The sequence below is a fragment of the Pelmatolapia mariae genome, linkage group LG20, assembly GCF_036321145.2.
Source record: "Pelmatolapia mariae isolate MD_Pm_ZW linkage group LG20, Pm_UMD_F_2, whole genome shotgun sequence".
NCBI classification, from domain to species: Eukaryota; Metazoa; Chordata; class Actinopteri; order Cichliformes; family Cichlidae; genus Pelmatolapia; species Pelmatolapia mariae.
Window position 1 is genome coordinate 32,090,357 of NC_086244.1, and position 12,426 is coordinate 32,102,782.

Sequence of the window (12,426 nt, forward strand, 5' to 3'; positions counted from 1 at the left end):
ATCAGTCTGACTATAGCAAACTACTTTCTTACAACATTATAGCTCCACAGTAAGAGTGTTGGGGTGATAAACTGATCTGACTGCAGTCCAGAGCTGTCGCTTATTAAAAGCATCTGGTACATTATGAAATGCAAAATACCACAGAGGATTGCCTGAACCGCTCCAAATATTTAGTGAGAATGGCAACACATTTCACTATTATAACTCCAACAGTACCATTAGCCATGCTTGAAAGAAAATGTGATTAACAAAAGTCTGAACTTTTCTAAAATGTGGTACTAGCACCAAATTCAAAATGATCATATATTTTTCAAACTCAAGAAAATTCCTCACTTTTAACATTTTTTGTTTTGTCGTTGTTCTTCTACCAATTAAATGTACTTCAAATGTTTTGCAAATCATTCCATTCAAAATCTTTCATTTTACAAAGTATCCTGTTTTGCAATCCACTAAGTAAAAGATTTAATAGCAGGAAAACATGACAGGAAAACAGTCGGATTTGTTATATTATCCCACTGTCTAATAAAAAAAGGTTATAGTGCCTACTTGACTCATTGAGACTAATGCTTCAGTTGAGAAGCTCTGTGCCCACTCTCCCTCTCTGTCTGCATGAGGATTAAACCTGGAGTAGGTAATTTGCAGCGTTGTTGCTTGGCAGGATTAACCCCTCATTTTGTAGGCTAGCCAGTCTTCCCATTGGCTGCGTAGAGGGGATAAAACCCTATCGATGGCGAGTGAGTATTAGCTTACGTCGACTGGATTATCATGACGGAGGGAAAAATGATAACCTGTTTCACCAGCTGCCTGAAGTTAAGATGTAGCTACAGATGAGTGAGAAAGTTAAGCAGTGAAGGATCTGGTAGATCTGTTCATTGCAAATCAATGCAAACTTGTTCGATGTGGTCACCTTCATCCTATGGTGAGACCATTCTGCCATTCATAGGGCAAGAGAAGTTAATGAATGGCTTTATGATGTGATTCAAATCCATTGATAAATTTAAATTTAAAATGAATTAAATTTAAATGATAGTAGATATGATATGAGATCTGAAAGCTGTATTAGCATTACATGTGTTAAATCCTTCTGGTAGAGTTTCATAGATTTGTAGAATCTGTGCCAAAGCGGATTAAAGCTGTTGCAAGTTACTTCGACAATTTCATAGCCTCTCTTCTCTTCCCCCCTCTAGACCCATCTGTATGTGTTGTTCACACATTATTCAACAACCAAACAGGTGTGAAACCTGGTGGCCACTGATAAATTTCATGCTTGGATAAATATGTCTGGGTCAATATAAACAAAGAGCCATGATTCTTTCACCACCTCTGTTTCTTCATTCAACCACTAGGAATAACATCACACTAACGTAGCTCAGTGCTTTTGAACTCAAAGTGTTTCTAGTGTTAAATGTACTTTCTTGATAAACTGCAGCAAATGAGAAAGCGACGAGTATATTTGTGGAACTGCTGCTCAAGGACAAACGGATGTTTCTTCCTGCACTTAGGGGATGTGTACATAATTTTTCTAAGCCCACCCTTGGGCACAGCCTTCAGTGATGTTTAAACTAGATACACGGTGCAAATGCTCAATATCAGTAAACAGAATTTAAAAATTATTTTGGGCACTGAGCTTCACAGTGATTTGAAAATATATAAGACATTACAGCTTTCATGAGAAAAATCCAGGCAGGAGAGAAAGATTACGCAACTTAATGATTTCAAAACTGAAACTTTTAATTTAATGATTACAGTAATAACACTTTAAGTAATCACAGCTGAAAGCAACAATGATCCTTTTTCACATCTTTCACGTCACTCCTCCCATTATATATTTACTCCTCATCCTTGAGGAGCTCTGAAGGATTTCTAGCCACTTCCTGTCTTAGAGGCTTTAGAACTGACTGTCTATGATTTTGTTAAGTGGACATTTACCATATAGTGGCACACATGCCAGCTACACAAACCCATTTAGTTATGCCATTCAGAATCAGCTGACAGCAGAAACAGACCAATCTGTTTAAGCTGATTAATAATACGACACCATAAGGAAAGCAGGAGATGTCTATAATACAAATATGCCTCAGTGACATAAGAAAAAGATTAAATGGGAAACAAGCAATGTTGCTTTATCCTATTATCTTCACTGCTTTTCTTTTCTGTTTATCCCTTCGTCTCTCTGTGTGTCCATGTTCACACCCCACCCTGCTCGTGACATTAGCTACCACCTACACTTTGCACAGGCTAGGAAAAAACCACAGGATAGTATATGATCAGGCAGGCATGCTGCTCATAAAGGTCACTGCATGTCTCATGTACAGGGAGCACGCTGTGTTTAAAAGTGTGTATGCAGATGACACGATAGCACACGAGTGGAACTACACTGCTGTACTGCACTGATATGAGCCATGCCAAGAATGAACTGAGGCCAGGGTGGGACAAACGTTGGCAGGCCACCAGAAACACAGTGGGAAGTCTGTTCTCTCTTCAGTGGTAGAGGTTAAAAACTGACATCTTGAGGTCAGGCTTTTTTCAGTGCAAGTAATCCCTAAGTCATTCTTAAGTAATCACTTTGGTTAGAGTAATGTAAGCGACAAAGAGATGCTATATCCTCCAAGAGCACTGTACTCTTCGAGATCACCATGGAAACCTTTCAAGTTGCATCTAACATTAAAGTACAAAACTCTTGAAATGAACTTAAAATGTTTGTATTTCACCAAGGCCTAAGAAAGTTACTGCAGCAATCAGCACAACTTCCTGCAGACGAATGAGTAATTATAATTTTTCCAATCACAATGTGTTAATTTTTCCATATTAAATATAATACAGAGGGTATATTTAATGCAAGTTAACCTTGTAAAGACCTGTGAACGCACCATGTGTTTACATTAACAATACAGCAGGTGAAATACACAGCTCCACTAATACCATAAACACAGATACACACGCCTGTCAAACCTGAACAATTCACAAACCCAAGCCCAACTGTTATGACCAGCAGTCACAACTTATTTACTGATTTCTAAAATAACAGCCGTGCTTTTTTAAACTACCTTCTACTCATTTCTTAATTACCATAATATACTTTCTAAGTGATATCACTATGTCAGATCTAGTTGGCAGTTGTTTAGGATGTAATGGAAGGATTTATTGTTTTATACTTTAGGAGGCTCATAATTGTCTGACTCTTTTCCATACAGACTGATGCTACATTATGATGCAGGAATATGGCACTGCATTGGTTTAAATAATACAAATGTATATTGTCTGGTCTTTCAGTATAATATAATAAACTCAAATATACAAAACAGGAACTCTGGTCATCATCGTCTTTTGCAACAGTTATGCTGTAAAACACCATCACTGGCCTTTTTGCCATCCAGTCTAGCCTAAATAAACAGGCTGTATTTGAATAAACAAACAGTCCCAGTTTTAATGATCTGACACGGGCATCCGCTTCTTACCTCTCTATGACATAGAAGTTGTCTCCATCGTGTCCCTGGTCTATGACGTGATCCTGAGGCTTAACAATCAACTCAAACATAGCGTCCAGCACCTGTGAGAACTGCTCCTTCATACGGGAACAGAAAAAGGATGTCAGCCACAAATGAGGAAGATGAGTAACAGGGAAAATATATTTTGTGCGCGCATGCGCTTGTGCATCAATAATTTCAGTTAGCTTCTGTGTGTGTGTTGCTCCTGAAGGGAGACGAGATGAAATTTAATTATCCCATCAGGGAAATGGTGTTAGAAAGTACACAAGGGAAAGGAAGAGGACCATTTTCGAGTCCACAATACAATAATTTTTTTCACAATGTCAGATTTACCCCAACAGCAATTGACTTTAAGAAACATAATTTACCTGTGCTGTTTATGTGACCCAAACAAGACAGTAATTCATTGCACACACAAACACCACAAGTAGTAATATAGCATTATTTGCGTTTAACTCTACTGCACTGTACCCTCTCGATGCTTCAGGTTTACTCTTTGCAGGGTGGATAAAAAATGTTTGAGTATTTTACGTATCTCATAGCATGCAGGAAAGATGAATAAACAAATGGGGAAAGTTAATAATAAATATTGTTTCATGGCCTCACTGACAGGTTTAATGAGGAAGGCATCCCTTCAGGAATCATTCTTTGTTCAACCTTTTTCCTTTTTTTTTAATAGTTATATCCACTGCTAACCATCTGTGTACACATCTCTTCCTGTTTTGTTTTGTTTGTTTGTGTGACTGATTTACTTGATCTAGTGTTTTGAAGAGTAGGATGTCTCGGCAGGCCTCTTGCAGTCTGCAGCGCTGTTCGTCTGTTTTTGGGTGAACCACTCTGGGTTCAGTGTCCTCGTCATCCTCGTCTGGGTTTAATGGTTCCGCACACACTACAGACAAAGAAATCCAGGTAAAAAATACAGTATTCTACTACTCTTTCAGAGTAAGCATTAAGCCACTTCAACCAAAAACATAATTACAGTACGATGCAAAAGTTTGGACCCATCCCCATTCATTTATATTTTGTTAGGAAAATGGGAGGTACATGCAGTGATTTACTGAAACAAGCAAACATACATGGAAATATTCTTCAATACAGCCTGAACTCTCCTATGCAATCTTTCTTGTAATTTTTTTTAAGTAGTCTTCAAGGATAGTTCTCCAGGCTTCTTGAAGGACATTCAAAGCTCTTCTTTAGATGTTGGCTAACTTTTGTTCTGTTTTCTGTCAAGATAATCCCACACTGCTTCAATAATGTTCAGGTCCCAAAGCCACTGTGACTGATGGCATTGCACTATGGGATTTTGTATCCAGGGATGCTTTTACTCCATTGGAAGTCTGTTTGGGATCATTGTCATGCTGAAAAATTAATCTGTTACTAGACACTTTCCAAATAGTATTGTATGCTGTATGATGGCATTTTTCGTGATTCTTCATAACTTCATCCATTTTGACAAGACCCAACACCTCTGGCTGAAATGCAGCCTGAAACCACTATAAAGCCTTCACCGTGGTTTAAAGATGGCTGCACCTTTTTCCTGTCCTCCTGTCTACATGTCTGCAACAATTTTCAGTCCAGTTCTTGTGGAATGTGGCATACCTCAGCCTTTTCTCCACATCTACCTTAACCTCCTAGGACCTGGCGCCCACATATGTGGACATCACATTTTGGGATGTCTAGACCAAAATAATACATTTTGCTCTTCAAGGGCCTCATATCCAGTTACGAGGACATTATACTGCCACTGTTCTATCGAAATTTAAAACGAATGTCCTCCTATGTGGATCTCATTTCTCTCAGAAACAAAAATCAGGTAAAAGAAGAAAAAATAAAAAAATCTGGAAATTCTTTGTATTTACATTCATCAGGTCCCAAAAGTCAAATCAAAGAGAAATTAAAAATGCATGCCATGGAAGAGTTCGGGTCTTAGGAAGTTAAGAATGGCTTCAGCACAGCCATTATTCTACTGAGACTGTTTCAGTGAATACTAGATAGATCGACTAAAAGGCAAGCATCTTTCAGGTCATGTGTCAGGTTTTTGCTGGATTTTTTTCTTGTAAGGACATGACTTTCAGGTATTGTTCATCTGCTGGAGAGAATTTTTTGTTTTGTTTTTTATTTTAGGGCTGCCCCTTCTTTTCAGCCAATAGCTTCTTTGTTGATCACTTTGTTAGCGAAAAAAAATACGATTTCATGCCTGCGTTATTGCTAGGATTTTTTGTAGATTTAACTACAGAAATGGAAACAAATGGAAACAAATTATGTGGTATTATGGCTTGCTTTGTTATGTGTAGAAGCAACACTGGTACATCCCTTGAATTAGTTAGGGTTTTTTTTTTTTAATTCCTTAATGATTCATATGTTAGTGTCAAGTCTTTAAAAAAGATTGCTATGAGAAAGGTCAGATGTGAGTGAGTGTAACAGCAGCCAATATAAAGACCTTTAGAAAGCCTGGAGAATTATTACTCAAGACAAAAGAAAAGAAAAAACAACTGAAGCAAGTCTGGCTGCTTGGCAGCAAAATATAAACAAAATAAGGGGGCTCAAGAGTTTTGCATAGCACTGTATAATAACTTCACCAAGCTCTAACAAGAAGGCATACAAAAATGTAATAAGATTGTTAAAAACATAACAAAAACTTGCCTTAAAAATGACAAACCTTGTCAAAAATACACTACTCTGTCCCTTACATTGTAAACTGGTAAGCTAATTTACTAATTTAACTTTAAAATGAACCACTCTTAACAGCCCAGAGTCCACTCAACAAAAAGTGTGTGTATGTGTAAGATAATTATGTTTGTAAGATAATTCAATTTTCTCACATTCTTGTGGACAAGGAAAAACAAACTAATGTTTCTACACACAAGCGTAGGGAAAGAGAGGACCGCAGGACACTGGATTGAGGAAATGACACATGTGCAGCGACATGTTTTGCCACAGTGCATGACAAACACTGACAAGGTCATTTCAGATAGTCACTATTTATCTGTTTCCTCCACCTCTGTAGAGAGAGACACCACTTCTCACAAAACACATTGATGCCTCCGTGTGTGTGTACACAATTGCAAGAGTAGAGTCTTCTCTTCCAGCAGTCATAACAATGATGTTTGAAGCAGTGTGATCTCTAGAGAGTCAATGTGCTAACTCATTTGTTTCAGTTTGAAGAAATAAATATGCAAAAGTGTGAGTTTCAGTGCTCTTCAGTTCAGAATATGGTAGTTAATTAGGAGTGAGAACACAATCTTAAACAATGAGGCATCACACCTAAGACCCACAAAGGTAAAGGACATATTGGGTCAAATAAGTTATTCCTTACTTTTTCTGCCCCAAAATACAAGTGTTTGGACCAAACGCTGTATTATTAAAAAAATAAATAATGATGATAAGTGCATTTTTTGATTTAAAGCACAGTTTAAAAGCTCCAAGGCTGAATTTTTTGTTTAACACTTTAAACTACGTCATCAGAAATTCCTTTACTTAGCACGTCCTTGGAAAGCGGCCCTCTCCCCCCAACTATTTGTTCTTGCATTAGAGCGGACAGAAACTCTGAGCAGATCCTCATATTAACTGCTACAATACAAAACAGGACTCTCATAATATCACTGTACAGAGAGGATATTTTGATTTATAGTGCCAAGCCACAACAAAAGATGCCCCATCTTTGTTTAATTAACTTATTTGGAAGTGTTGTCGGACACTGCACTAGACGGTCTGAAAGTGAAATCATGCCTGTTACTAAATGAACCACAGACCAGTGGTTTAATATCACAAAATAATCTAATTATTAAGGAATCCTAATTACAAGACAATGCCAAGAAGGTTTTAGGCAAACATCTTTGTATCTAAATAACAATCTCCTTGTGAAATTAGTCACATATTAAGTTTTGGATGCTACACCTACCTCACCATTTAGAAAAGTAAAGAGTAAATGCTTTTGTGTAACTGTTGAATGACATCATTACACCTTTTCTGGACAGTATTCTACTCCCTTTTCTTCTCTTATTCATTTAAGGGCAGACTACACTTTTATTTTTAATGAAACACACGGACAACGCATTTCTTTGGAATTTGGCTGCCTTTTAGATGTATTGCAAAATCTGATCGTAGTTTTCTGGGTTCATAACTTCATCAATTTTGACAAGATCCTCAACACCACTGACTGACGTGCAGCTCGAAAAGCATGACATGGCCTCCACCATGTTTTACAGATGGCTGTAGACATTGAACCTCTTTTTCCTTCTCCATCAATACCAACAGAAATTTTAAACAAAATTTTCAAATTTGGATTCATCACTCCATAAGACCTGTTCCCACTGATTTTCAATCCAGTTCTTGTGAAATTTGGCAATTCGTGGGATATTTGTTCATCTGTAAGTCATTGTTTGTTCGTTTTTGTTTGTTTTTTGTGTGTGTGTTTTAAGGCCTATAACCTCTTCCTTTATCCTCCACTTCTACAGTTTTCCAAATAGCTCTAAACCCATTTTCAAACTGTTTTCTTTGGGATTTTTTAAAAGATTAAACTTTTTAAACAACTGGAGCAAATTTGTTTTTGCAACAGGCTGCTAGTAACAAACTGCCTCAGGATACAATTGAAAATTGATTGTCTGCTATGTGTAGATACAGGACTGATTGGTTCCTGAGGGATTTCTAGGTAGGAAAAGAGAAAAAAAACAGAAAAGCATCCTGTGTAAAAGGTCAGGTATATACATTGGACTTAAAATGCGTGAAAAAGCAGCCAAACTCCAAAGAAAAACTCTGAAAGGCCTTCAGAAAGAGAACTACTGCTCAAGACTACTTTAAAAATAAAAAAGTGTGGCTCCTCGTAAAATATAAAGAAACAAGGGGAGCTCAAGATTTTGCAAAGAACTGTATATCACAACCAAAATGTCAAAAAAAAAAAAAAAAAAAATGAAGCCATCATTGAATATACAGTGGCTTGCAAAAGTATTCGGCCCCCTTGAACTTTTCCACATTTTGTCACATTACAGCCACAAACATGAATCAATTTTATTGGAATTCCACGTGAAAGACCAATACAAAGTGGTGTACACGTGAGAAGTGGAACGAAAATCATACATGATTCCAAACATTTTTTACAAATAAATAACTGAAAAGTGGGGTGTGCGTAATTATTCAGCCCCCTGAGTCAATACTTTGTAGAACCACCTTTTGCTGCAATTACAGCTGCCAGTCTTTCAGGGTATGTCTCTACCAACTTCGCACATCTAGAGACTGAAATCCTTGCCCATTATTCTTTGCAAAACAGCTCCAGCTCAGTCAGATTAGATGGACAGCGTTTGTGAACAGCAGTTTTCAGATCTTGCCACAGATTCTGGATTGGATTTAGATCTGGACTTTGACTGGGCCATTCTAACACATGGATAGGTTTTGTTTTAAACCATTCCATTGTTGCCCTGGCTTTATGTTTAGGGTCGTTGTCCTGCTGGAAGGTGAACCTCCGCCCCAGTCTCAAGTCTTTTGCAGACTCCAAGAGGTTTTCTTCCAAGATTGCCCTGTATTTGGCTCCATCCATCTTCCCATCAACTCTGACCAGCTTCCCTGTCCCTGCTGAAGAGAAGCACCCCCAGAGCATGATGCTGCCACCACCATATTTGACAGTGGGGATGGTGTGTTCAGAGTGATGTGCAGTGTTAGTTTTCCACCACACGTTTTGCATTTTGGCCAAAAAGTTCCATTTTGGTCTCATCTAACCAGAGCACCTTCTTCCACATGTTTGCTGTGTCCCCCACATGGCTTGTGGCAAACTGCAAACGGGACTTCTTATGGTTTTCTGTTAACAATGGCTTTCTTCTTGCCACTCTTCCATAAAGGCCAACTTTGTGCAGTGCACGACTAATAGTTGTCCTATGGACAGATTCCCCCACCTGAGCTGTAGATCTCTGCAGCTCGTCCAGAGTCACCATGGGCCTCTTGGCTGCATTTCTGATCAGCGCTCTCCTTGTTCGGCCTGTGAGTTTAGGTGGACGGCCTTGTCTTGGTAGGTTTACAGTTGTGCCATACTCCTTCCATTTCTGAATGATCGCTTGAACAGTGCTCCGTGGGATGTTCAAGGCTTGGGAAATCTTTTTGTAGCCTAAGCCTGCTTTAAATTTCTCAATAACTTTATCCCTGACCTGTCTGGTGTCTAAATCCAATCGAGAATCTGTGGCAAGATCTGAAAACTGCTGTTCACAAACGCTGTCCATCTAATCTGACTGAGCTGGAGCTGTTTTGCAAAGAAGAATGGGCAAGAATTTCAGTCGCTAGATGTGCAAAGCTAGTAGAGACATACCCTAAAACACTGGCAGCTGTAATTGCAGCAAAAGGTGGTTCAACAAAGTATTGACTCAGGGGGCTGAATAATTACGCACACCCCACTTTTCAGTTATTTATTTGTAAAAAATGTTTGGAATCATGTATGATTTTCATTCCACTTCTCACGTGTACACCACTTTGTATTGGTCTTTTACGTGGAATTCCAATAAAATTGATTCATGTTTGTGGCTGTAATGTGACAAAATGTGGAAAAGTTCAAGGGGGCCGAATACTTTTGCAAGCCACTGTACATACAAATGCCTGAAAAGGAAAACTACAAACATGGGCCTTCGTTTCTGAAGAATCTTTGCGGTGACATCTCTGGGAAACATGACGAGCATCACAGTGACGCTCCATCTTTGTTGCTATATTAAAGCAATTCTTCCTCATGGCTCAGAAGGGATCATCGTGTCTTACAACATTACCACAACAAAGGTTGTGGCACCACACAGTATCTTTGTCAACAAAGAATATTTGAACAGTTTTGTTTACCAAATCATAGCAACAAGGACCTCTGGGCAGCAAAATGTCATTGTTCTAAATTAGCTTTTAAAAAAAGAAAAGAAAAGAAAAAACAAAGAAAATAAAGTTGTTAAAATGTGCAATTTCTGTTAAAATGTGCAATTTCTCCAAGGAAACCATTGGACTGTGGTAAAGACAGGAGGTCAGTAATGATAAAACAGCAGTGCAGATAAACATCAGGGGACACACCCAGAGCCTAATCAAAGTGCAGCGCTCTGTGACGGCTGACGACATTCAGCCACTCGTGTAAACACTACAGAAGTATGACGGAGCGTGAGAAAACAAGAGCACAGTGCACACCAAACCACAGACGCTAAAGCACAGAAACAGAGATGAGGCAGACGCACAAGACCCAAAACACACCACAGTGAAGCTTCTTAACACTGTTGTACATTTGTGACGTGCACAAATACAGTGATTACCCCCCCCAAAAAATGGCTAAGCACCGTTCTACTGCAAAAGCAGATACTAATCAGCCCCACAGGCACGCACACACACAAATAAACTGTTGGTAAGCTGTTTTGGCAGTGATGTATGTAATGTCGCCAATGGTGTGGTTTACACTTGGGGGACATGACGTCAAACACACACAAACACACACCGGTGAACTTACCTGACACTCTCCTGTTGAATCTGCTTGGTGGTGGAGCTGTGAACAGACAGAAAGAATTATGTTTTAATGTGGTGACATTTAATACAATTTCATGATTATATGGAAGAAAAAAAATCCATATAACTATTATGTGCTCTGAACAGACGGTGTTCATAATTGAAGGAGATTGGACAAAAGGTAGACAAACAGAAATAATGAGACTAAAAGTGGGACACATTCAGAGATGCAGGTGGGCAAGAAGATTTAGAGAGAAACCAAGTGCAACCAGGAGAGATTTAGGCTAAGAGATATGAGAACGCAACAAAGAGCATTTTCAGATTAGCACAGTTATCAGTCTCTTTATACACATTAATGAGCAGTGACTAAAGACACCAGCATACACACACAAACTTTCCCTGAGCTGAAGAGATCCATTTTTTCATGACTACAAAGTGGAAAAATAAAACAAAAGTTGATCACAAAAAAACAAAACAAAATAGAGATATGAATGTATTAACAAATAACTTAATAAGGAAGTCTCAGATGCATGTTTACAAGTAAAACATTTCTAACTAATCGTACGTGTAATGAAGGTTATGCTGGAATAAAATCCAGCTGACAGATCACATTACATGTAATAATCATTTGGTTGCCTAAATAAAGGTTTCTGCGTTCAGAGGTTTGCGGTTTGTTTATATTTTGTTTCAACAAGACGACTTGTATGCGCGCCAGTGTAGCCAGCTTCAAGCTGCTGCAAAGCACTGTTTGGATGCACAGATGCTGCTGGGGCGCTGTTAACATTTTTGAGCCGCCAGGGTAGCACATGTGATCTGTCTCTGCTTTCAAATTCAGCTTTCAAGGACTCAAAACAGCATGCACCTCCACTACCAGTGTTTTCTTAAGCAAAACACAAGTATGTAACGGTAATCGCTGCAGATCAATGCAATGTGATGAAGAAAAAACAAAATATGAGGCAGCATGATGTGTTTTTCTGAGTTCTGCTCATCGCAGATTGGGCAATAAAAAACAATGTATTCCCGAAACCCAAAGCTAAACACATTGTACTCTGTACAAACTAAACAAACACTGAGCCAAATAATGGTCAATGCATTTACATTAATAACTGCATATTCACAGAGATGCTTATCAACTTGTGTCATGTTCATAAAAGTGGATGGAGTGCACTATCAACTCAGATTACAATACAGTTTCAGATGTGGCGACATGTGTAAAATAAAGTGGAGCAACCCTTCTTTTATTACACTGCCCTATAATTTATAAATAAGAGCAATCATGAAAAAGTCCCTTTATGGTGTCAATCATGATACAAGGAGCAATAAAACAAGAAATGGACTTTGCCTTCAGTCTTGATTAAAACACCTAGTAAAGGCCTTTCTCCTTAGGGACACCAATAAACTTGCATGTATTAATACTGAACTCTTTATCATGCTACAAACGAGCTATCCACAGTGTAGTCTTAGAGTTAACTGGGTGAGACTACAGCCTGAA

At 38.5% G+C, this 12,426-nt stretch overlaps 1 protein-coding gene across 1 annotated transcript in view; it reads right to left on the minus strand.

The window, feature by feature from the left end:
- The window catches only part of prkar2aa (protein kinase, cAMP-dependent, regulatory, type II, alpha A), a 44,736-nt gene that overhangs the window by 5,535 nt on the left and 26,775 nt on the right, over nt 1-12,426 (minus strand). Inside the window, exons 3-5 of the mRNA XM_063463454.1 lie at nt 10,939-10,974; nt 4,241-4,377; nt 3,459-3,565 (exon numbers count right to left, since the gene is read on the minus strand). Coding sequence (XP_063319524.1) covers nt 3,459-3,565; nt 4,241-4,377; nt 10,939-10,974 — 280 coding nt within the window. The remainder of the gene's footprint in view (nt 1-3,458; nt 3,566-4,240; nt 4,378-10,938; nt 10,975-12,426) is intronic.